This window comes from Giraffa tippelskirchi, chromosome 12 (genome assembly GCF_054371585.1).
Source record: "Giraffa tippelskirchi isolate mGirTip1 chromosome 12, T2T-mGirTip1v1.2.pri, whole genome shotgun sequence".
Taxonomy (NCBI): Eukaryota; Metazoa; Chordata; class Mammalia; order Artiodactyla; family Giraffidae; genus Giraffa; species Giraffa tippelskirchi.
Genome location: NC_137286.1, coordinates 140,206,473 through 140,230,573, shown reverse-complemented (window position 1 = coordinate 140,230,573; position 24,101 = coordinate 140,206,473). Strand labels below are relative to the sequence as shown.

The 24,101-nt window shown below is 37.4% G+C and overlaps 1 protein-coding gene across 26 annotated transcripts in view; it reads right to left on the bottom strand.

The window, feature by feature from the left end:
- PCCA (propionyl-CoA carboxylase subunit alpha) overlaps nucleotides 1-24,101 on the bottom strand; it is a 409,555-nt gene that overhangs the window by 316,944 nt on the left and 68,510 nt on the right. For all 26 annotated transcript variants that reach the window (XM_081548961.1, XM_081548973.1, XM_081548977.1 and 23 more), the window contains 2 exons: nucleotides 23,974-24,021; nucleotides 23,797-23,865 (listed from right to left, as the gene is read on the bottom strand). In XM_081548961.1, the coding sequence (XP_081405087.1) occupies nucleotides 23,797-23,844 (48 nt within the window). In that variant the 5' untranslated portion in view covers nucleotides 23,845-23,865; nucleotides 23,974-24,021. The remainder of the gene's footprint in view (nucleotides 1-23,796; nucleotides 23,866-23,973; nucleotides 24,022-24,101) is intronic.

The window sequence follows — 24,101 nt, the reverse complement described above, 5'->3', positions numbered from 1 at the left end:
AGAGGAGCCTGGTGAGCTACGTCCAGAGGATGGTGAAGAGTCAGGCACAGGTGAGCACGTGTTCCACACCATATCCCTTTTACCATTGAGTAAACCCTTAACACGTTCCTGATTCAGTCCAACATTCATCATAAGTGCTCTACCACAGAATGATAAAAAGAGATGATAAATCAGTCTCCTCCCCTCTAAGAATTCAGTCTAGCGCAAAGACAGACTTCCATACCAACTGCAATTAAAATAAATAAGAGCATGTATAAAGACCTAATGCAGAAAATGGTTTCATGACAAATCAGTTACCGAACTATTAAACTAAATATCTGATCAAAAGGAAAAAGTGAGAAGGGAACTACCAACAGAGAAAGTGAAGTGAAGTCACTCAGTCGTGTCCGACTCTTTGCGACACCATGGACTGCAGCCCACCAGGCTCCTCTGTCCATGGGATTTTCCAGGCAAGAGTACTGAAATGGGTTGCCATTTCCTTCTCCAGGGGATCTTCCTGACCCAGGGATCTAACCCGGGTCTCCTGCATTGCAGGCAGACACTTTACCATCTGAGCCACCAGGGAATCCCAACAGAGAAAGGGCACACTCAAAATCATGGAATGCGAAAAGGCCCCAGCATATTTAGAAACCTGTGAAATGGCTTGAAAACAAGGTGAGTAGGAGTCACTAGGAGGATGGTAGAAGAGAAAGATCGATTATAAGGAAAACCAGGCTTGCAAGGAATCTTGAATGCCATAGTAGAGTCTGGGCTTTAACCAGGAAGTCAGTGGTTCTCAACATTTATCTTCCATGGAAAGTAGATAAACGTTCATATGAGGAATGCTACACTCTACTATGAACAGCAGCTTACTACATATGGCTGAAGTTGGGCCATTCCAAGCAACTAGCTGCAAATGCTCTCCTTTCTCTTCCAAGTCTCACACGAAGCTTAATAAGTAGAGAGCTTTCTACTTAGGTAGAGACCTTTCTCGTCCTCTGACGTCACCTAACCAAATTTTTCCCATAATGTAGGATATACAGCATAACATATAGGATGTTGCAAAAACAAATGCAAAAACAAATTCAGGTATATCAAAATCCTACCCACACTCATTTTTAAATAATTTTTAAGAAACACCGTTGGTCATGCTAATTTCAGGTAAAATGGAATACGCATATTCCATTCTGTTTGTCCCACTGAATGCAGCTACGAGATCTGAACAGAATACGTTAACCGATCACTTGTGAACTCTGAAAAGTACACAGCAGCAGGCAGACGGAGGGAGAGCAGAATTCAAATGACCGTGAACCAGTGATGAGTTCAGCACTTTCCTCTTGGCACTGGGGTGCTGACAGGGACAGAAGCCCTGTATTTCTGACTCCAGAAGCAGAAAAGGAGGCTGTTAAGCAGCATGTGAAGCAAGAACTTCCAGATGTACAAGCTGGGTTTAGAAAAGGCAGAGGAACCAGAGATCAAATTGCCAGCAACTGCTGGATCATAGAGAAAGCAACGTAATTCCAGAATTATATCTACTTCTGCCTGATTGACTATGTTAAAGCCTTTGATTGTGAGGACTGACTGTCTGGATCACAACAAACTGTGGAAAATTCTAAAAAGAGACCGGAATACCAGACCACCTTTCCTGTCTCCTGAGAAACCTGTATGTGGGTCAAGAAGCAACAGTTAGAACCGTACGTGAAACAACAGATGGTTCAAAACTGGGAAAGGAGTAAGTCAATGCTGTATACTGTCACCCTACTTATTCAACTTCTATGCAGGGTACATCATGCAGCCACAAAATTAAAAGACGCTTATTTCTTTGAAGAAAATCTATGACAAACCTAGAGAGTGTATTAAAAAGCAAAGACATCACTTTGTCAACAACAGTCCCTATAGTCAAGCTACGGTTTTTCCAGTAGTCATGTTCGGGTGTGAGAGTTGGAACATAAAGAGGGCTGAGCATCGAAGAACTGATGCTTTTAAACTGTGGTGCTGAAGAAGACTCTTCAGAGTCCTTGGGACAACAAGGAGATCAACCCAGTCAACCCTAAAGGAAGTCAACCATGAATATTCATTGGAAGGACTGATGCCAAAGCTCCAATACTTTGGCCACCTGATGCGAAGAACTGATTCACTGGAAAAGACTCTGATGCTGGGAAAGACTGAAGGCAAGAGAAGAAGGGGACAGCAGAGGATGAGATGGTTGGATAGCATCATCGACTCAACAGAAGTGAATTTCAGCAAACTCCAGGAGACAGTGAAGGACAGGGAAGCCTGCCATGCTGAAGTTCATGGGGTCACAAAGAGTTGGACATGACTTAGCAACTGAACAACAAAGAATGATACACCACAATCAAGCAAAGCTTATACCCAAAATGAAGGATTGGTTCAATATTTTAAAATCAGCCACTCAATGCAAAATATCATACTATAATCAAAAGAGAAAAATACACATAATCATGTCAATTGATTCAGAAAAAGTACTGATGAAAAAAAACTCTTAGACAACCAGAAGTAGATAAGATCTTCCCCAACCTCATAAAGGGCATCTACAAAAATCAACAAATAACATCAAACTTAATTGATTGCTTCATCAAATTGATTGACTGCTTTCCACTAGATTAGAAAATATGTACTATCACCACTCTTATAGCAAAACATACTGGGGAGTTCCCACCTAGTGTAATAAGGAAAGAAAAAGAAACAAGGCATACAAATCATAAAAGAAGAAATAAAACTGTTAGTGTTCAGACAGCTTCATTGTCTTCACAAAATATCAAAAAAAGTGAAAGCATTAGTCACTCAGTTGTGTCCGACTTGTTGCAACCCCATGGACTGTAGCCCACCAGGTTTCTCTGTCCATGGAATTTTCCAGGCAGGAATACTGCAGTGGGTAGCCATTCCCTTCTCCAGGGGATCTTCCCAACCCACGTAGGGAACCCAAGTCTCCCACATTGCAGGCAGATTCTTAACCATCTGAGCCACCAGAGAAGCCCAAAGGAATCTACCAAAAAACTCCTGCAACTAGTGAGCTTAGCAAAATCACAAGATAAAAGATCAACATGTTAAAAAAAAAAAAAAAGATGAACATGTAAACATTAATCAAGCGTCTACTATTAGCAATGCACACTGGAAATCTAAGTTTTAAAAACAATACTTTTTAAGAAGCTCCAAATGAAATACATAGGTATAAAATCTAACAAAATAGGCACAGGATCTGCATGCTGAAAACCAGAAATGCTGATGAAAGAAATCAAAGGAGATCTAAATACAGGAAGAGATCTCCCATGTTTCTGGATAGAAAGCCTCATCTTAGTAAAGAAGTCATTTCTCCCCAAACTGATACAATTACAGTCAAAATCCCAGAAAGATTTTTAGTAAACACAGGCAAAACTCTAAAATTTATATGGGAAAGCGCAGAAACTAGATAAAACAATTCTGGATAAAAAATAAAGGTGAAGGAATCCAACCTTTACACTGATGATAAAGCTACAGTAATCAAGACAATGTAATATTGCCAAATGGACATACATATAGGTCAGTGGACTAGAAAACTGAGTTTGGAAATAGAATCATAGAAGTCACTATTTGATTTTCCACACAGGTGCAAAAGCAATACTATAGGGAAATGACAGTCTTTTTCAGTCCTTTCAACAAATGGTGTTGTAACGACTCAACATCTATATGCAAACAAAACCCCAACCAAGACTTAAAATTTTGCATAAAAAGTAACTAAAAATAGGTCTTATAGCTAAACATTAATAAGAGACCTAAAAGCTTTTAGAACAAAATCTTCCTGAGCTTAGAATTAGGCAAAGAATTTTTAGACATGACACTAAAAACAAAATCCACAGAATCAAAAACTGATAAAATGACTATCAAAAGTAAAATCTTCTGATCTGTAGTAGACATTGTCAAGAGAAGGAAGAGACAATCTACCAACTGAAAGAAAATGTTTGCAAATCATATACCCAACAAGGAATTGTATCAAGACTACATAAAGAAATCTCTAAATTCAACAGCAGGAAAACAAACATTTTTTTACACGTGTGAACCCTGAACAAAGATGTCACTGAAAAGGATATGTGAGTCGCTCAGTCGTCTCCGACTCTGCAACCCCATGGACTGAAGCCTGCCAGGTTCCTCTGTCCATGGAATTCTCCAGGCAAGAATACTGGAAAGGGTAGCAATTCCCTTTTCCAGGGCATCTTCGCAACCCAGGGATCGACTCCAGGTCTTCCACATTGCAGGTGGATTCTTTACCACCTGAGCCAACAGGGAAGCCCGAAAAGGATATAAGAATGGAAAATAAGAACAAGAAAAGATGTTTAACACTCTAACCATTAAGGAAATACAAATTAAATTACCCTGAGATACCACTACATACCTATTAGAATGATTAACATTAAAAAATTCTAACTGCTGGAAAGGACACAGAACCACTACAACTCTGACATACTACTGATAGGAATGTAATATGTACCGGAACACTGAAAAACTATGGCAGTTTTCAACTAAGTTAAACATACACTTATCATATTATCCAGCAATCCCACTCCAAGTCATCTATCCATGAGAACTAAAAACTGATATTCAAACAAAAATTGATACATAACTGTTTATAGCAGCTCTATTTGTAATTCTCAAAAGTATGAAACAATCCAAATAACTTTCAATGAATAAATGGATAAACAAACAGTATGTATGCATACCATACAATGCAATACTACTCAGTATTTTTAAAAGGAACAGACTGCTGAATCACACAATAATTTGGATGAATCACAAAAGCATTTTGCTGAGTGAAAGCAACTAGCCTCAAAACTGAAAGAAGGGACATCACTATTCCCATTAACATTCCCATTAAGATCAGGAACAAGGCAAGGGTGTCCCCTTACCACTGTTCTTCAACATCATACTGGAAGTCCCAGTCAGTGCAATAATAAGAAGTAAACAGACTGGGAAGAAACACATAAAACTATCTCTGTTCACATGGACATTAAAAGAATAATAAAGGAATACAAGGAACAATTCTATGCCCACAACACTAGGAACAATTCTAACAGCCTAGATGAAATGGACCAAAACAATAACTGCCAAAACTTATACCAAAAGAAAAGGAGAATCCAAGTGGGCATGTATCTATTAAAGAAATTAGATCAATAATTAAGAACCTTCTAAAACAGAAAGCACCAGCCTTACATGGGTTCACTAGTGAATTCTACCAAAATTTTAAGAAAAAATTATATCAGGTACAATCTTTTAGAAGGACAAAAGCAGAAGACATACTTTCTAAGTCACTACACAAGGCCAGTAATACCCTAACACCAAAACAAATACATTACAAGATAAGAAAATCGCAGACCAGTATCTCTCATCAACATAGATGCAAAAATTCTCAACAAAATACTAACAAATTGAATTCAACAATGTATTTAAAAGAAAAAAAAGTATACACCACAACCAAGAGCGATTTACCCCGGGCATGCAAGACTGGTTCAACATTTGAAAATAAATCAATGTAATCCATCAAATCAACAAGCTAAATAAAGAAAATTCACATGACCATATCAATAAAAGAAGAAAAAGCATTTGACAAAATCCAACACCTGTTCATAATAGACTATTTTATAAAAAAAAAAAAACACAACAACAACCTATTGCTAACATATTTAGTGATGAGAAACTCTGAACATTTCCCATAAGATCAGGATCAAGGCAAGGATGTCCCTATACCACTGCTTTTCAACATTATACTGGAAGTCTCAGCCAATGCAGTAAAAAAAGAAATAAAAAGTACACAGATTGGAAAAGAACACATAAAACTACCTTGTTCAGATGATATGATCACCCAATAGAAAGGTTATAGGATACAAAATTAAAATAGAAAAGTAAATTTGTTTTCCTATATATCAATAATGAACAAGTGGAATTTGAAATCTGAAAAACACTACCATTTACATGAACATCCCAAAAAATGAATTACTAAGGAATAGATGTAATAAAATACGTACAAGATCTATATGAGGAATACTACAAAACTCTGATGAAATCAAAGAACTAAATAAATGAAGAGAGTTTCTATCTCCATGGATAGAAAGACTCAATAACATCAAGATGTTAGTTCTTCCCAATTTGATCTATACATTCAGTGCATTCAAAATCCCACCAAGTTATTCGTGGGTATCGACAAACCTATTCTAAAGTTTATAGGAGAGGCAAAAGACCACATAGCCAACACGATATCGAAGAAAAACAAACGCACTATTAACACTCATCACCAAGATTTATGATAAAGCTACAGTAAGCAAGACAGCATGGTATTGGCAAAAGAACAGTCACATAGATCAAAGCAACTGAACTGAGAGCCAAGAAATATACCCCCACTGATCTCTGACAAAAGAAAAGAAGCAATGGAATGGAGCAAAGAAGGCCTTTTCAATCAATGGTCCTGGCATAACTCAACATCCACATGCAAAAAAAAATAATAATCTAGACATAGACCCTCTACCCTTTACAAATATTAGCGCAAAATGGTCCATAGAGCAAAGAAAGCAGTTAAAACACAAAACTGTAAACTCCTAGAATACAACCAAGGAGAAAACCTAGACGACCTGGAGTAAAGCAATAACATGCTATAGTAGATAAATACCATCAAAGGCAGAGTCCATGAAAGAAAGAAGCAGCTAGACTTCATTAGAATTAAAACCTCTCTGCAAAAGACAATGTCAAGAGAACTAGAAGACAAGCCACAGACTGAGAGAAAATATATGCAAGAGATATCTGATAAAGGACTATTTTCCAAAATATACAAAGGATTCAAACTTGCCCATAAGAAAACAACTCAACTAAAAAAGAAGCCCAAGACCTTAGACACCTAACCAAAGGAGACATACAGATGGCAAATAAGCACTTTGAAAAATGCTCCACATCCCATATCAAGAAAATGCCAATTAAAACAGCAAGATACCACCACACACCTATGAGAACGACCAAAATCCAGAACACTGACGACAACATCAAAGGCTGATGAGGACTCTCACTCATTTACCGATGAGAGTACACAATGGTACAGCTCCTCGGGAAGACAGGTTGGCGATCTGTTACAAAATTAAACATGTTCATACCACATGATCTGGCAATCACACTCCCATGTCTACACACAGATGTTTACAACAGCTTTACTCATAAGTACCAAACGCAAATGAGATGTCCTTCAGTAGGTGAATAACTAAATAAACTGTAGCAATCTAAACAACAGAATTACTGTTCAGCACTAAAAAGAAACGAGCTTTCAAGCTATGAAAAGCCATAGAAAGAACATAAATTCATACTACTAAGTGAAAGAAGCTAATCTGAAAAGGCTACATACTGTATGATTTCAATTATATGATATTCTGGAAATGGGAAAACTATGGAGATCATAAAAAAAGCCAGTGGCTGTCGCGGAAGGCAGGAAATGAAGAGACAGAGCGCAGAAGATTTTTACAGGAGTGGAAATGCACTATATCATACAGTAATGATAGATAAATGTCATTATGCATGTGTGCTAAGTTGCTTCAGTTGTGTCCTACTCTCTTCAACCCTATGGACTACAGCGCTCCAGGCTCCTTTGTCCATGGGATTCTCCAGGCAAGAATGCTGAAAGGAGTTGCCATGCCTTCCTCCAGAGGATCTTCCCGACACAGGGATTGAATCCCCATCTCTTACATCTCACATCTTCTACATTGGCAGGTGAGTACTTCACCAACAGTACCACCTGGGAAGCCCACATGTCATTATCAGTAGTTCAGTCACTCAGACGTGTCAGACTCTTTGCAACCTCATGGACTGCAGCACACCAGGCCTCCCTGTCCATCAGCAACTCCCAGAGTTTACTCAAACTCATGTCCACTGACTCAGTAATGTCATCCAACCATCTCATCCTCTGTCGTCCCCTTCTCCTCCCACCTTCAATCTTTCCCAGCATCAGGGTCTTTTCAAATGAGTCAGTTCTTCCCATCAGGTGGCCAAAGTATTGGAGTTTCAGCTTCAACATCAGTCCTTCCAATGAACATTCAGGACTGATTTCCTTTAGGATGGACTGGTTGGATCTCCTTGCAGTCCAAGGGACTCTCAAGAGTCTTCTCCAACACCACAGTTCAAAAGCATCAATTTTTCTGCGCTCAGCTTTCTTTATAGTCCAACTCTTACATCCATATATAACTACTGGAAAAACCATAGCTTTGACTAGATGGACCTTTGTTGACAAAGTAATGTCTGTGCTTTTTAATATGCTGTCTAGATTGGTCATAACTTTTCTTCCAAGGAGCTGAATCTTTTAATTTCATGGCTGCAGTTAACAGCTACAGTGATTTTGCAGCCCCCAAAAATAAGGTCAGCCACTGTATCCATTGTTTCCCCATCTATTTGCCATGAAGTGATGGGACCAGATACCACGATCTTAGTTTTCTGAATGTTGAGTTGTAAGCCAACTTCTTCACTCTCCTCTTTCACTTTCATCAAGAGGCTCTTTAGTTCTTCTTCACTTTCTGCCATAAGGGTGGTGTCATCTGCATATCTGAGGTGACTGATATTTCTCCCAGAGATCCTGATTCCAGCTTATGCTTCATCCAGTCCAGCACTTCTCATGATGTGCTCTGCATGTAAGTTAAATAAGCAGGGTGACAATATACAGCCTTGACGTACTCCTTTTCCTATTTGGAACCAGTCTGTTGTTCCATGTCCAATTCTAACTGTTGTTTCTTGACCTGCATACAGATTTCTCAGGAGGCAGGTCAGGTGGTCTGGTATTCCCATCTCTTTCAGAATTTTCCATAGTTTGTTTTGATCTACACAGCCAAAGGATTCGGCATAATCAATAATGCAGAAGTAGATATTTTCTGGAATTCTCTTACTTTCTCAATGATCCAATGCATGTTGGCAATTTGATCTCTGGTTCCTCTGCCTTCTCTAAAACCAGCTTGAACATCTGGAAGTTCATGGTTCATGTATTGTTGAAGCCTGACTTGGAGAATTTTGAGCATTACTTTGCTAGCCTGTGAGATGAGTGTAATTGTGCAGTAGTTTGAGCATTCTTTGTCATTGCCTTTCTTTGGGATTGGAATGAAAACTGACCTTTTCCAGTCCTGCGGCCACTGCTGAGTTTTCCAAATTTGCTGACATATTGAGTGCAGCACTTTCACAGCATCACCTTTCAGGATTTGAAATAGCTCAACTGGAATTTCATTACCTCCACTAGCTTTGTTTGTGTGATGCTTCCCAAGGCCCACTTGACTTCGCATTCCAGGATGCTCCAGGTGAGTGATCATACCATCGTGGTTATCTGGGTCATGAAGATCTCTTTCGTATAGATCGTCTGTGTATTCTTGCCACCTCTTCTTAATATCTTCTGCTTCTGTTAGGTCCACACCATTTCTGTCCTTTATTGTGCCTATCTTTGTGTGAAATGTTCCCTTGGTATCTCTAATTTTCTTGAAGAGATCTCTATTCTTTCCCATTCTATTGTTTCCCTCTATTTCTTTGCACTGATCACTTTTTTCCCCAGTAGTCATGTACAGATGTGAGAGCTGGACCATAGAGAAGGCTGAATGCTGAAGAATTAATGCTTTTGAACTGTGGAGCTGGAGAAGACTTGAGATTCCCTTGGACAGCAAAGAGATCAAACCAGTCAATCCAAAAGGAAATCAATCCTGAATATTTATTGAAAGCATGGATGTTGAAGCTCCAATACTTTAGCCACCTGATACAAAGAGCAGACTCATTAGAAAAGACCCTGATGCTGGCAAAGACTGAAGGCAGGAGGAGAAGGGGATGACAGAGGATGAGATGGATGGATGGCATCACTGACTCAATGGACATGAGTGTGAGCAAGCTCCGGGAGATGGTGAAGGACAGGGAAGCCTAGAGTGCTACAGTTCATGGGGTCACAAGGAGTCGGACACGACTGAGCAACTGAAGAACAACAGAATGTACAACACCAAGAGTGAACTCTAATGTAAACTATGGACTTTGGGTAATTATATGTCAATGTAAGCTCATCATTTGTAATATATGCTCCGTTCTGATGCTAGATGTTGATAATGGGGAGGCCATGTATGTGTGGAGGCAGGGGTGTGTATGAGAAGACTCTATACGTCTCTCAATTTTGCTGTGAACCTAAAACTGCACTTTAAAAAAAGTATTTAGAAAAAATAAAGTATATGTGAAAGCATTTATCAAGAGGAAACATTAAACCCTTCACAAACAAGTTTGTGTGGTTTTGCAACTATTTTCCCCTACACAGAGCATTCCTGCTGAGTTTCATCAACATACCCTAGGGATCTATAACACTTAATTGGAATAGCTCACTGAAGTTACTCTACTATATTTAATTATAAACTCCTTTTCACTAAAATATCTAGTATCAATTTGGGGAACACATTATAGACCTGGAAAGTAAACTAATATACGATTAATTTGCAGTTAAGACCTGGAAGGCACTAAAACATTTACAAAATAAGACATTTAAAAATACTATCTGTATCAGTTTTACCTGGACTGTCTCCCTCATACAAATACAAGGTTCCTGCCTTTTGTCCCAAGCCTACAAGCCTCCCCTGAGAGACTACATCCCACTCCCAGTACCTTGACAGTGCTCTGCATGGACACATTGAATGGATGCATGACTGAAGATGGCAATAATAGGATTTACCTAAATTGGAGCCTCTCTTCCCTAGGCTAGGCTTCAACTCAAATAAATTGATACATCAGACATAAATCTATTGCCACTCAGCCAGCCTTATATCTTCCTGAAGATGCCTCCTGGACTCCTCCCTTCGCTACTCCAAATTGGCAGCTGCCATTATGACAATCAAGCAAGAGGGGCAGCAAATAGCAAAAGAAGCTGTCCCAAGAAGGGTCAAGCCACTGGCTACTGCTTGAGATCAAGAGCTGAGCGAGTCCTTTCCTAGGCAGGTTGATAAGAAGTCTAGGGGTCCCCAAGGAGAGAGGGGTCTGGAATTCTCCAGGAGGAAGAAAGGACAAACTTTTTTTTTCTTTTCTCTCTACATTCCTTAGGATTATATAACAATAATGTATACCGCCTGCAGGACAGTCTCTGGATTAAACCTTCTGGCTAATCCTGTTATCTTCGAGTATATAACTCCACTGCTAACACTAACAAGGGGGTACTCTTTCTGCCCCCTTCTGATGCCTATGTCAGAAGCTTTCTCTATCCCTTTTATACTTTAATAAACTCTACTGCACAAAAGCTCTGAGCGATCAAGCCTCATCTCTGGCCCTGGATTGAATTCCTCTCCTCCGGAGGCCAAGAATCCCAGCCATCTTTTCGTGATTCAGCAAACAACCTTTCAGAGCTAGCAAGTAAATGAAACGCCTACACAGGCTGAGCAGTGCTGATTTACATATTAGGAACCAATCTACTGAGCTGGCTCAGGACCTTTGCACATGCGGCCCCATCTGCCTAGCTGATGGCCTAGTTAAGAGCTGACTCTCATCTATGAGGCCTCACCTTACCTTTTAAAGAATTTCCCTGATCACCACTCTTCTCTCTCAGCAACTGGTCTGTTTCCTTCATAACACTTACCACAATTTGTGATTACTTGTTTGCATGTTTCCTTATTTTATATCTATCTCTACCACTAGACTCAAGTGCCATGAGAGCAAAAATCAGTTTTCTCCTACTCACTATTCTAATTTTAGTGACCAGCATAGCATCTGGCCCACAACAGGCCAGCAACAGCACCTAGCATAGCATCTAACCCTAAGAAACCTGACTTTTTTTGGAGGAGAAAAGGGACTTCTCCATATACTTAGCATGGGAAACAATATGCTACAATGGAAATAGTACAAGTTGGAGACATAAAATTAGAACTTCAGCTCCATTGCTTGGCCTAGCTAAACCATCTTTGACAACCTAGTTTATATCCTGAAACCCCAATTTTCTCAACTTAAAATGATGACAATAATACTTCCCTTACATAATCACTGATTCTCTAGTAAACTGCAGATATTCAATAAGTGACATTTATTAGTAGTTCTTAGAATGGTCATATCTTTCCATCTACTAGGAAGTCTTAAATGAATGAGACTATAACAGAAATGAGTTAAGTCAAAGTCTTACAGATATGGCCATATAAAAAATATTGTATTTATAAAGGTAAGCTGTATTTTCAAATCTTGTTTGTATGTTTTTTCAGTAAGACTACAGAACTTCTAAACTTATGTAAACAGATGTTAAAAACTAAATCTACCATCAGGTATTTTTTTTCTTACCATCAGGTACTAACCTACATCGAAACACATAATATTCTTTTTCAGACCATGCTGTCTAAAGTCACCAGGAATTTTCAGATATACAAAAACAAAAGTTAAGCTCAGTATTTTACTGTGCTTTGTTTTTAAACTAAACTTTTAGTATCAGTAAAAGGATAAAGGTCTTATTAACAAAAATTAAGGACTTAGGGACGCTTTTTAATTTTGGAAAGGAAAATTATCACAAGTCACTTTCCAAAGATTAAGAATTGGAATGTTTTTAAGGTTAAACAGCAACTATACAAACATATGAATACAATAATTCATACATAAAGATACTGATATCAATCCTTTTTTTGCCCCTGTCCAAATGTAATTTTTGCCTTGCTGCTAAATAGTCACAGTCCTTCCTTACTGGAAGGATTGGTTTACCCTTAACTCCATAGGGCTTAAACTATCAGTCTTTTAAGAAGCTTTGACAGGTTTTGACGATATAACCTGCTGAGCTCCCAGCACCCAAGGGAGGGTCCTGGTTGCAAATTTTACTTCTGATACAGCTGACCACTAATACTGGCTCCACAGATAATGGATTTCAATAACCACCACCCACAGGTTAACACTTTTGAGTAGTACCCATAATACTGCTTTAATTAAGTTAATACATGAAGGTCACAGTTTGGTAGAAAGTTTTATTAAATTTGGCAGTGCTTACAATAAAAAAAAAAAAAGAACCGTGTGTGTTCATCTTTACAGGAATTCTATAAATTTGCCTGTTGATATAATCCAGTCTGCTCATGGATTTATACTGCATTTCAATTTACTTTCTAAAAGGAATTCAATTTATTAGTTCCATTTCCCCAAAATATGTACATTTCTAGCATTTCTAACCGGTCGTTTCACAACAGATGGTTCTAACCATGCTGGGCACAGAATGGGTCTACCTGCCACAAAGAGGCCGCCCACTAGGGCAAAGGCAATTCCTACCACCACCATGCCCACCCCCTGATTTTGCAGCATTCTGATGGTGGAAAAGAATAATGCTTTGATTTGTCTTGTGTCTAATGATCAGCTTCATGTGTTACATATTAATGTCTTTCTGAAATAATGAAATTATTTTTTTCATCCTGAAAAATAAAGATATATAAAATTTGTTTTGGAACTTAAACCCTTCATGCAGTAGAAACTAAGACAAAGAGTATTTACAATAAACACATGAAAAGGCCAAGCAAACAAAAGTTTAAATGAATCTGAAATTAAAGGTTCACTTCAAAGTGTCAAAAAAAAATGAGATAATGTATTTTAACACACAAATCACATAGTCAGTGGGGTTGATACATTTTTCTATTTTTATATGTAGTATTAGGTAATTTGAGGTTATTTTACAGAAAAGCAAAAAATGGTGGTTGAATTTATACATATTGAATTCAGCAATAATTGTATTTTTTAAATACACAACCTGACAGGCACTATGGTAGATAATAATGAATCAGCATGGGAGCCATTTAATATATTTCTTGATTAACTCATTGCCTGTCCACTTCGCACACAGACACGCTTACATGTCATAATCGTCATAATTCCCATCATCCCCACTGCTAACACTCAAGCTCCTTGATTAGTGCATAACTCCCAGACGAGCCATTGCTAATGCTAAATAATTCTCTTCAGCCTCCTGCTACTATTCTGCAGGATCTTCAATTAAATATAATGTCCCTGATGAGCCATATTAATGTGAACAAATTCCTACCAGGAATCCTAACCTATTCCATTTTCCCAAAAAATATGTAGAGAAAGTAATTTAGTCAAGACAAAGATAATCAAGATAGTTTAAACTGATATAGTACAGTGTCTCTGCAAAATACGTTTTTTCAAAGACAATAAAAGAAAAAGGACAGGAAAAGTAATGTCTAAACATCTTAAATGATTCTTTCTGAATAATCTGTTCTTCACTGAAAAGTCTAGTGTTTTAAATATGCCTAAGTAGATACACTGTATTTTTAATCCAAAAAGGTTACTGAAAGCTAAGTTTTATGAGAAAAGTGAGCATTACCAAGTTTTAGAGTATGCCATTCAAAAACCCTTTAATTACCTAATTACCAAAACTCCAAGGTCCATAATCATATTAACAAAACCAATTCCTTCTTTCCCATTAAATGCAATATTACAGTCACTATCAGAGGCTTTGCCATGGAACTCTACATTGCTGATAAGAAAACTTTCCTGAACAATGACAACTATAAGCATTTTTTGCAAGAATGAATTACGAATCCTATAGATTTTCTATTGCAATCTAAAAGACTTGGAAGGTTTCTGACCTAATTAAGACCAACTGGGAAACATGGACTATGACGGCCATTATCTTAAAATATTCTGTACTAGTAAAAATAACAGAAGAAAATATGAGATACACCATCTCAACTACACACAAACATATAATAAAAGGTCATCTGATTTCTCAGTTACCATCCCCCAAAAGGTCTACAAGTCCAACTCTGGTCACTGATTCCTATTTGAAGATTAATAATGACACTAGCTGAAAATAAGCCCATTAAAAGATTTTGTAAAAAAAAAAAAAAAAATTAACTCCCTTCCAAAGAAAGAAAGGTTGCAAAATATCCTGAAAAGTAAATGAAGTAAATAGAAAAGGTAAATGCTTGAGGTTTTGACACCTGAATTGCTTTCAACTCTTTATGTTTACATAGGACAAAAGATATTCCAACAAAAATACTAACAGATCTAAGTTTATTAAAAGATATATATATATATGAAAAGATATAAAACATTCTAACCAACCCATAACATTTTTAAAAGGTTTTCTCTAACATCTTTTACATCTTAGCCTGCATTGATATATTCCATCTCCATTTACCTGATCATTACCCTCCAGTTTGTTCAGCTGGAACCAACATACACTAATTACATAGACATCACGAAGCCCTATTTGTCCTCAGTACCTCCCCAGACAGCAGGGAAATAATACCAAGGGTAGGCATGCTAAGTGATGATTCCCCCTCGACTTTACTGTCAATCATCCCAGAGCGCTCACAGGGGCACCCCACTCAATCTCATTACCGAATCCTAAGGGTAGGACTACAATACTCACCAGGAACCACAGTTCAAACAGCAGGCTGCCTGGCCAACATGTGACTCATAATGACTGCTTCCCTGATTTTAGGTTTTGGTGTTAATGCAATAAATATCAAGTATTTCTCATTTAAATCCAACGTTACAATACACAGACAAAGCAACAAAATATTGGTAAGTTCAATTTAGAAATCCAGATAGGAAATACAGTCAAAAGTTGAAGTACAGAGTCATTTAATCCCATTTAAAAACAAAAACTCACAGCCCTAACTTCATATTTAAAACAAATATAACAATATTTTGCTGTTTCTTAGGGAAAGGTTTACTAGTCTTTTCACCTGAAAACACACATACATACACAATTATCATAAAAGTAAATTAAGTTATCTAACATGCATTTTGAGAAGTACAAACACAACAATCTCTCAATTCTCATAATTATTTGTTCCCACTATTCACCAAACTAATGAAACAAGATCTGACTTCCCATTTAAAAAGTCTTAGTCACCAAAACTATCAGACAGTTCTCATTACTTATTATTTCTTAACTTCTCTGGGGCTACCTCAAATCATAGTACCTCCAATTCACTTCTGCCTTTTACATCAATATTATATTAATAAGGTCCTCAAACAAATAAAATCTCCCACATCAGCCCTCTGCCTAAAATTGAATGAATTTATTCCATAAATCTGTGTCTTCTGGCTCCAAAATTTTATGTAATGGTCCTAATAATTTCCACTTTATAAGGTATTACAATTTTTTTTTTTGTGCTACACCACATGGCATGCAGGATCTTAGTTCCCTGACCAAGGACTGAATCCACACTCCCTACAGAGGAAGTTTGAAGTCTTAACTCTTGGACTGCCAGGGAGTCCCCAATATTTTTTAATATCTGTTATTACAGTTACTTCTTCGATTTTCCTCAAAACTTCCTAGGCTATTCTTGCATATTTTTTTGTCAATTCCCCTTTCCCATTACATTATTACATTTATTAGGATTTAATACAAAAGCACAGATCTAGAAATAAGCAGCATTTACAATATTGTTTCCCCATTAAAAAAAGAAGTCCTCATATAAGTCATACAAATTCAGTTTAAATTCATATCGTAAAGTGTTTTATCTTCGGCACTATTTCCATGAGGTTAAACTTTTTTTAAGTTGTATTTCTACCTAGTTAATGTTTAGGAAATCTATAGATATTTGTATTTATTTTTTTAACTATCATAGAGGCTTTCCTCACTGTTTCTAAAGAGTTATTCAGTTGCTGGTGTAACTGGAAACTCAGTACTATCTTATTATTTCTGCCTTTCCTGTCCACCATTTTATAACTCTCGCCTAACTGCATTGCCAAGTACTTCTTGGATGCTACTAAATATCAGTGGTGATAGTAAATGCATGGGTCTTCATCCAGACTTGTATGAGAATGCTTCCTAAAAGGTATGACTTAATTTTTATTTGGGGATGAAAGTAGTTATCTGAGCCTGTCTTACTAAGGATTTTACAAGAGGAAGACAGTGAATTTCTTTTAAATAACATTTAGGCTTCCATCAAGGTGATCATACAGTTTTCCTGTATTTCCTGTATTTCCACTATTCAAATAATCGTGTCTAATATTGAAGCCATATTGAAATGTCATGAATACACTCTGCATGACTGCAGCATTTTATTTAAATAAATTTTGTTCTAGTTCCTATTACTTAGGATTTTTCTATCAATATATATGTCTTTGTAATTTTATTTTCTTCTTACTATCTTTGCCCAGATTTTGATTTCCAAGTGATTAGGCTGGTTTCAGAAAAAAGAAATGGAAATCTATTTTTCCTTCTCTAAGTTTAGAGCAATTTAGAAAGTGTCAAAATTTCTTGCTTCCTGAAAATTGCAAAGAATCCTTGCGACGGTCTCTAGGCCTAGACACTCAGAGTTCTTTAGTCATTTTCTACCTTACTCGGGTGTTGTCAAGCACAGGGTTGTGGGCCTATGCATAATTACTTGTCACCAATTTTATAAACTGAGCAAAACAAAATACTCAGTAATTTTAAAGGCTTTCAAAAGCATGTTAAACCCCACTTTCAATAATGTATTAAACCACCAGGCAAGTAGCCAGGATAGATGACTTAAATATCTTTATGAACCAAATGACCCTAAAAGACATCTATAGAACACTCCACCCAGCAACAGCAGAATATAATCTTAAATTCACATGGAACATTCTCCAGAATAGTTCATATGCTAGTCCATAAAACAAACATCAAAAACTTTTAAAGGATAGAAAAAGAAAAAATACATTCTCTGACAAAAGCTGAAGGAAATTAGAAATCAGTAACAGAAAGAAATTTGGGAAACTCATAAATATGTGAATTAAACAACAGATTCCTAAATAATAAGTGGGTCAAAGAAAAAATCACCAGGGCAACCAGAAAATACCAGGCAACCAGGAATAAAAACGAAAATACAAAATGTCAAAACACAGGATGAAGCTAAAACTATAAGAGAAAAATGTATGGTGAAACCCCTATATTAAAAACACCTCAAAACAACCTAGTCTTCTACCTTGAGAAACTTTTTCAAAAGAGCAAACTAAACCCAGAGCAAGCAGAATGAAGGAAACAAAAACTAACGTAAATATAAATGAAGTATAGAGTTTAAAAGGAGAGAAATCAATGAAACCAAAAGTTGGTTCTTTGAAAAGGTCAATGAAACTGAAAATCGTCAGTTAAACTGACCAAGAAAAAAATGAAAAAACTCAAACAACTAAAATTTCAAAGAGCTTCCCTGGTGGCTCAGATGGTAAAGAATCCACCTGCAGTTCAGGAGACCTGGGTTCAATCCCTGGGTTGGGAAGATCCCCTGGAGGAGGGCATGGTAAACGCAGTCCAATATTCTTGCCTGGAGAATCCCCATGGACAGAGGAGCCTGGCAGGCTATAATCCGTGGAGTTGCAACCATGGAGTTGCAAAGAGACGTGAGTGACTGAGCACAGCATGGGAATGGAAGAGACGTTACCACTGGCCTTACAGAAATAAAAACAATAACGAAATACTATAAACAATCATTTAACAATAAACTAGATAACTTAGGATGAAATGTCTTCCCTAGAAAGAAACTATAGACACTAACTCAAGAAGAAATAGGAAATCAAGAGACTGAATTAGTAATCAAAAAACTACTCATAGGGACTTCGCTGGTAGTCCAGTGGCTAAGACACCACACTCTCAATACAGGGGGCCTAGATTTGATCCCTGGTCACGGTACTAAATCCCACATGCCACAACTAAGAGTTTGCAAGCCACAACCGAGGATCCCACATGCTACAACAAAGACTGACGATCCTGCAAGCTGCAACTAAGACTGCCATAGACAAATAAATAAACTTTTCTTAACGTTAAAAAAAAAAAAACTACCCACAGAGAAAAGCTTGGACCCAGATGGCTTCACTGGTGAATTCCACCAAACATTAAAGGAATAATTAATGACAACTCACAAACTTCCAAAACAACGGAAGATGAGGAAACACGTCCCAGAGTATAACATGAAGCCAGAATAACTCTGATACCAAAAACAAAGACATCAAATGAAAAGTATAGACCAGTATCTCTTACAAATATGGATGAAAAATCTACAAAACACCAGCAAACTGACTGCAGCAATATACACAAAGGACTATATACATTGTGGCCAAGTGTGATTTATCCCAGGAATGCAAAGCTAAACATCCAAAAATTAATAAATTAATGTAATACACCACATCACTGGAATAAAGGATAAAAACCACATTATGATCTCGGTAGACGCAGTAAACACATTTGACCAAAAGCAAACGCCCAATCATGATAAAAACTCAGCAAGCAAGCAATAGCAGGGCACTTCCTCACCCTCACAGTGGAAATGTATGAAAACCCCAGAGCCTAAATCAAACTTAGTTATGGAGTGTTTTGTTCCTCATTTTAGGGGGAAAATAGAGTGAGACTGATCCCTGGTCTCACCACTACTTTTCAATAATTCTGAAAGTTAAAGCTAGGGAAATTAGGCAAGACCACAAAACAAAACGCATCCAGTTAGAAAAAAAGAAGTAAATCTGTCTCTCTTTACACATGACATGATCTTCTAGACAGAATCCTAAGAAATCTATTTTTTTAAACTATTAGAAATAATAAAGAAGTTCAGCAAGATTGCAGGACCCAAATCACTATACGAAAATTAACTGTATTCCTATGCACTTGCAATTAAAATAAAAACTGAAATTAAGAAACTGCAATTCTAGGGAATTCCCTGACAGTCCAGTGGTTCCAATTCTGCACTTCCAATACAGGGGGCATGGGTTCAATCTAGGGAGTTAAGATCCTGAAAGCCATGCAGTGCAACCAAAAAAAAAAAGAGAGAGAAGAATAAATTGTAGTTCTAATAGACCAGAAGTAATACTAAAATACTTAGGAATAAATACAGCAAAGTAAGTGAAAATCACACTCTGAAAACTATAAAACTGTTGAAAGAGATTAAAGCAATGTAAGTAAGTGAAACAACATCAGATGGAATGTCCATGCTCACGTATGCTGCTGCTGCTGCTAAGTCACTTCAGTCGTGTCCAACTCTGTGCGACCCCATAGACGGCAGCCCACCAGGCTCCCCCGTCCCTGGGATTCTCCAGGCAAGAACACTGGAGTGGGTTGCCATTTCCTTCTCCAATGCATGAAAAGGGAAAAGTGAAAGTGAAGTCGCTCAGTCGTGTCCGACTCTTAGCGACCCCATGGACTGCAGCCTACCAGGTTCCTCCGTCCATGGGATTTTCCAGGCAGGAGTACTGGAGTGGGTTGCCATTGCCTTCTCCATGCTCACGTATAGGAGGAGTTTAAAATGTTGAGATAAAGCTACTTCCTCAAATTGATCTACAGATACCACACAATGCCTATCAAAATACCAGCAGGATACAGTATTTCACTAGGACCATTTTCCCCTCATAAACCATTCTCCACAACTCTTTTCAAAGAATAATAAGGGCCTGGAGAATGACCCAGAAAAGACAATTCACGACTTGATAAGAGGCTTAACCCTTATTTTGCTCTCTCTGGTCCTGACCATTTCCCACTGAAGGAGTTTTCACTGTTGTCGACTCTGGCCTCATCCCTGGATGTGGTTGCACTAATCTCACCAGCACTTACGAACTGTTCTCCTGGGTGATGCCTGACTCTGAGACTGCTCTGGGTCAGTCTTCTCCAAGAAAGCAAGAGAATGTCCTAACAGAGGAACAGGATAGCATACTATTTTCAGATAATCCAATAATAAGCAGACTAGGTAGAAAAATCACAAACTCTCCCTAGAAGCATCTAAAAATTTGAGATTAAATACAACAAATTTCCTTTAAATGAACAGTCTGGCTTACAAGAAACCACAAGCAATCTCTAGGGATCAAAAACAAAGAAGCAGCTAAACGTCAGACAGTATCCACTAGAGCCAACACCACTAATCTTGGAAAATGTAAGCGGGGATCTGGGTAACCTAGAGAACTTGAGTTTTAACTCTCAGAGAAAGGAACCATGTGTGAGCTGAAGATTTGAAGGAAAACTGCTACGTAAGGCCTTGCTGCTCAAAGATTACATCCTCAGTGAAGGGAGAGGTGGAGGGGGGAATAAATAAATGATCTACTAAGTAGGGAGCAGACAAATACTTACTATCAGCTGTGCTTCAAGGTTAAGGAAAAAGTCTCCTCAGGAAATTAGAAATCATGAGCCTATGTAACAGAAGGAGGGGTATGGGAGAGAGTGTGTGTGTGTGCACATGTGTGTAGCTTCATCTTGCTGTGCCCATCCTAATAATTCAGCAGCCTTCATGCCAAGAAATGAATATAAAAATTAGTCAGTGACACCCTGGGGTGATGGCAGAAGCCAACAGAACAACCACCCAACAGGATAACATCTACAACCCAAACCACGCAGAATTCAACAATAAAGATACCAAATATGGTATCACAAGACAAAATCTACGTGCACGAGGAAACAATCCATTGAGAGGAAGAGTCAGAAATAGAAATAGGTAGGCAGGAACTTGAAATAATATGATAGAAACTTGAAAACTAAGTTAGGCTATAACTAAGACACAGAATGACTCAGATACGCAAGAAAAAAACACAAAACAAAACTCAGGCAGGGAATTCCCTGGTGGTCCAGTGGTTAGGACATGAAGCATGTAAGATTCTTTCACTCCAAGTAATATTTAAAATGCTGACCTGTTGAAGATAAGTACTGAAGCATTTATAATACATCTGAATAGCATGCCTTATTCATAATATTAACATTGTAAAGCTGGTTAGATATAATGCTAACCTTTGGAATCAAGTGTTAAAAAAGCAAAATATGCTGTTAGAGGAATTCACTTCTTTGTCTTTCTTGAGGCTGAAGCAGACACCAAGCAGTAGATGTGGCCCTATTGCTGAGGCTTAAATCAAACTCTGAGCATTCCAACCATCATTATTATTATCCTGTTTTTACTTACAGTATCTTTCTAGAAACCGACTTACAGAAGGTCATATTAAGAGGAAGTTTTGACTTGAGCAGGCATTGCTTGCTTCCCATTGGGAAGCCTGGCAAATCTTATTCTAAACTATGTATCATGCTGCTGCTGCTGCTGCTAAGTCGCTTCAGTCGTGTCCGACTCTGTGCGACCCCATAGACAGCAGCCCAGCAGGCTCCGCCGTCCCTAGGATTCTCCAGGCAAGAACATTGGAATGGGTTGCCATTTCCTTCTCCAATGCATGCAAGTGAAAAGTGAAAGTGAAGTCTCTCAGTCGTGTCCAACTCTTCGCGACCCCATGGACTGCAGCCTACCAGGCTCCTCCATCCATGGGATTTATAATCTTTGGTTAAAAAAAAAAAAAGTGGCTAAAAGGTTTCAAAATATAAAAACTACCATCTCTCTTCAGGAAGGATAAATGTCAAAGACTTAAAACTCGTATCAGCTCTTTTGAAAGCAGCTTTGCCAAAGTCTAGAAAGTGTCCACAAAGCTAGGAACGTATGAGTGAGCAAAGTTACTCATGTTCTTTTAGGTAACAGCTTACAGAAGCAGACTGCTCTGTAACATCAATACTGAAACATAAATAAACAGGAAAGAGTGAAAATATAAGTAATTTTGGACTATCCATGCCAACAATCACCTCCATGAGAACACAGCTTAGAGAATTAACTATCCTATGATGTGAAAAAGAAAATTATAAGTGAAAAGTTGCTGTTAGGCTTGAAATAAAAACAGTGATTGTCCACAATTCAAACACTTTTCTCTCTCAATTTATCCATGAATGAAAACACAGCCTGAGCTAGATACACTGAAAATAAATACAAGATGAGAAGAGTGTCCCAATTAAAATTAAGTTAAAATTTTTAAAAAATGAGAAGAGTGAATTTTAAATCTACTACAAGCTTGATGATAACATAAGCTTTTTTCTAGAGGAGTTTACCATTGGTAAATGCCTTAGTTTACCAATCAAGAATGACATTAAAGCAACAGTTTTCTCACTATTTCATGAATATTTTGTAAAGATATAAACTAATGAAACTATCACAGTTAAAACAAATTATTAGTAAAGAAGCCAGAAATGAAGAGTCAAAAAAAAAATCAAACGATATGTAGTTTTAATTGCTTGATTTAATTATTTTAAGCAAAAGGTAAGTATTTTAAATATAGGGGCCAAAAAAGGAAGACAAGACAAAATGAGCAAAGTACTTCCAAATAAAATTTTGAAGTCACAAAGACTGAAAATTCTTTGCAGTAAATTACTATACGATAAAAACTGACATTACCAATTGGTCCTGTTATCAAAGGTAGTGTGAAAGAGTGAAAAACAGTAACTTGTCAAAGTACAACTACTTACATTTCATTCCATACAGTTCCAATAATTTATATACTTTCCCCACAGGATTTTTTTCTACTCATTCATAGTTTACTACTGCTACAAATGCCTGCTGTGATAAAAAAATCTCCAATAAAATTAGTTATCATTCACCACTTTATGCTATACCTTCTTTTGCTCATGTCCCATCAGCATTAGTCTTTCATTTTTTTATCAAACTTTCAGCTGAACATGGTACAGCATTTAGGAAGGTCAAATAGTTAGAGCATCCCCTTAGTGACACGGAGTTACCCTGTGGGGAAATGTGCTCCCATAAGGCAGCACTGTATAAACATTTCATTAATAGCGGACTCTTTTAACTTCCTCATGCTCTGCCTAAACGTACTTGGCGACCAGAATCCCTCTACAAACTATTTATTCCAGTCTAGGTTTTTAAAGCCTCGAAAATAAAACAGTTAAGACACACATTTGAAGATATTATGATACTTCCATTTTGCTTAATACAAGAGTAAGTAATAGGTATTTTTTAAATTGTGTACCTTTTCAGGCTAACAACAACAAAACCCTACATCTTTCACTTTTTTCCTAGTTGATCCAAAGTAAGATCCTAACTCAAATAAAGCAAAAATACTTACAGAACTAGCATCAACATCACTGTGAATGGCAACCGTCTTAATGCCCATCTTCTTGCAAGTTTTAATAACCTATATTAAAATACATTAATGTTAGCTACAATAGTAATTCATGTTTAAAGGGATTTAACAGTAAAATTCACAGAGTAAAATGAAAAATAAGATTAAAATTCCACTCACCCGACATGCAATTTCTCCTCTATTAGCAATAAGAATTTTATCAAAAGTCTAAAGAGAGGGAAAAAAACACGTCAGAGACTGTTAACTCTCACTATGAGACCAGAAAACATCAAGCTTTGTTTGCCACA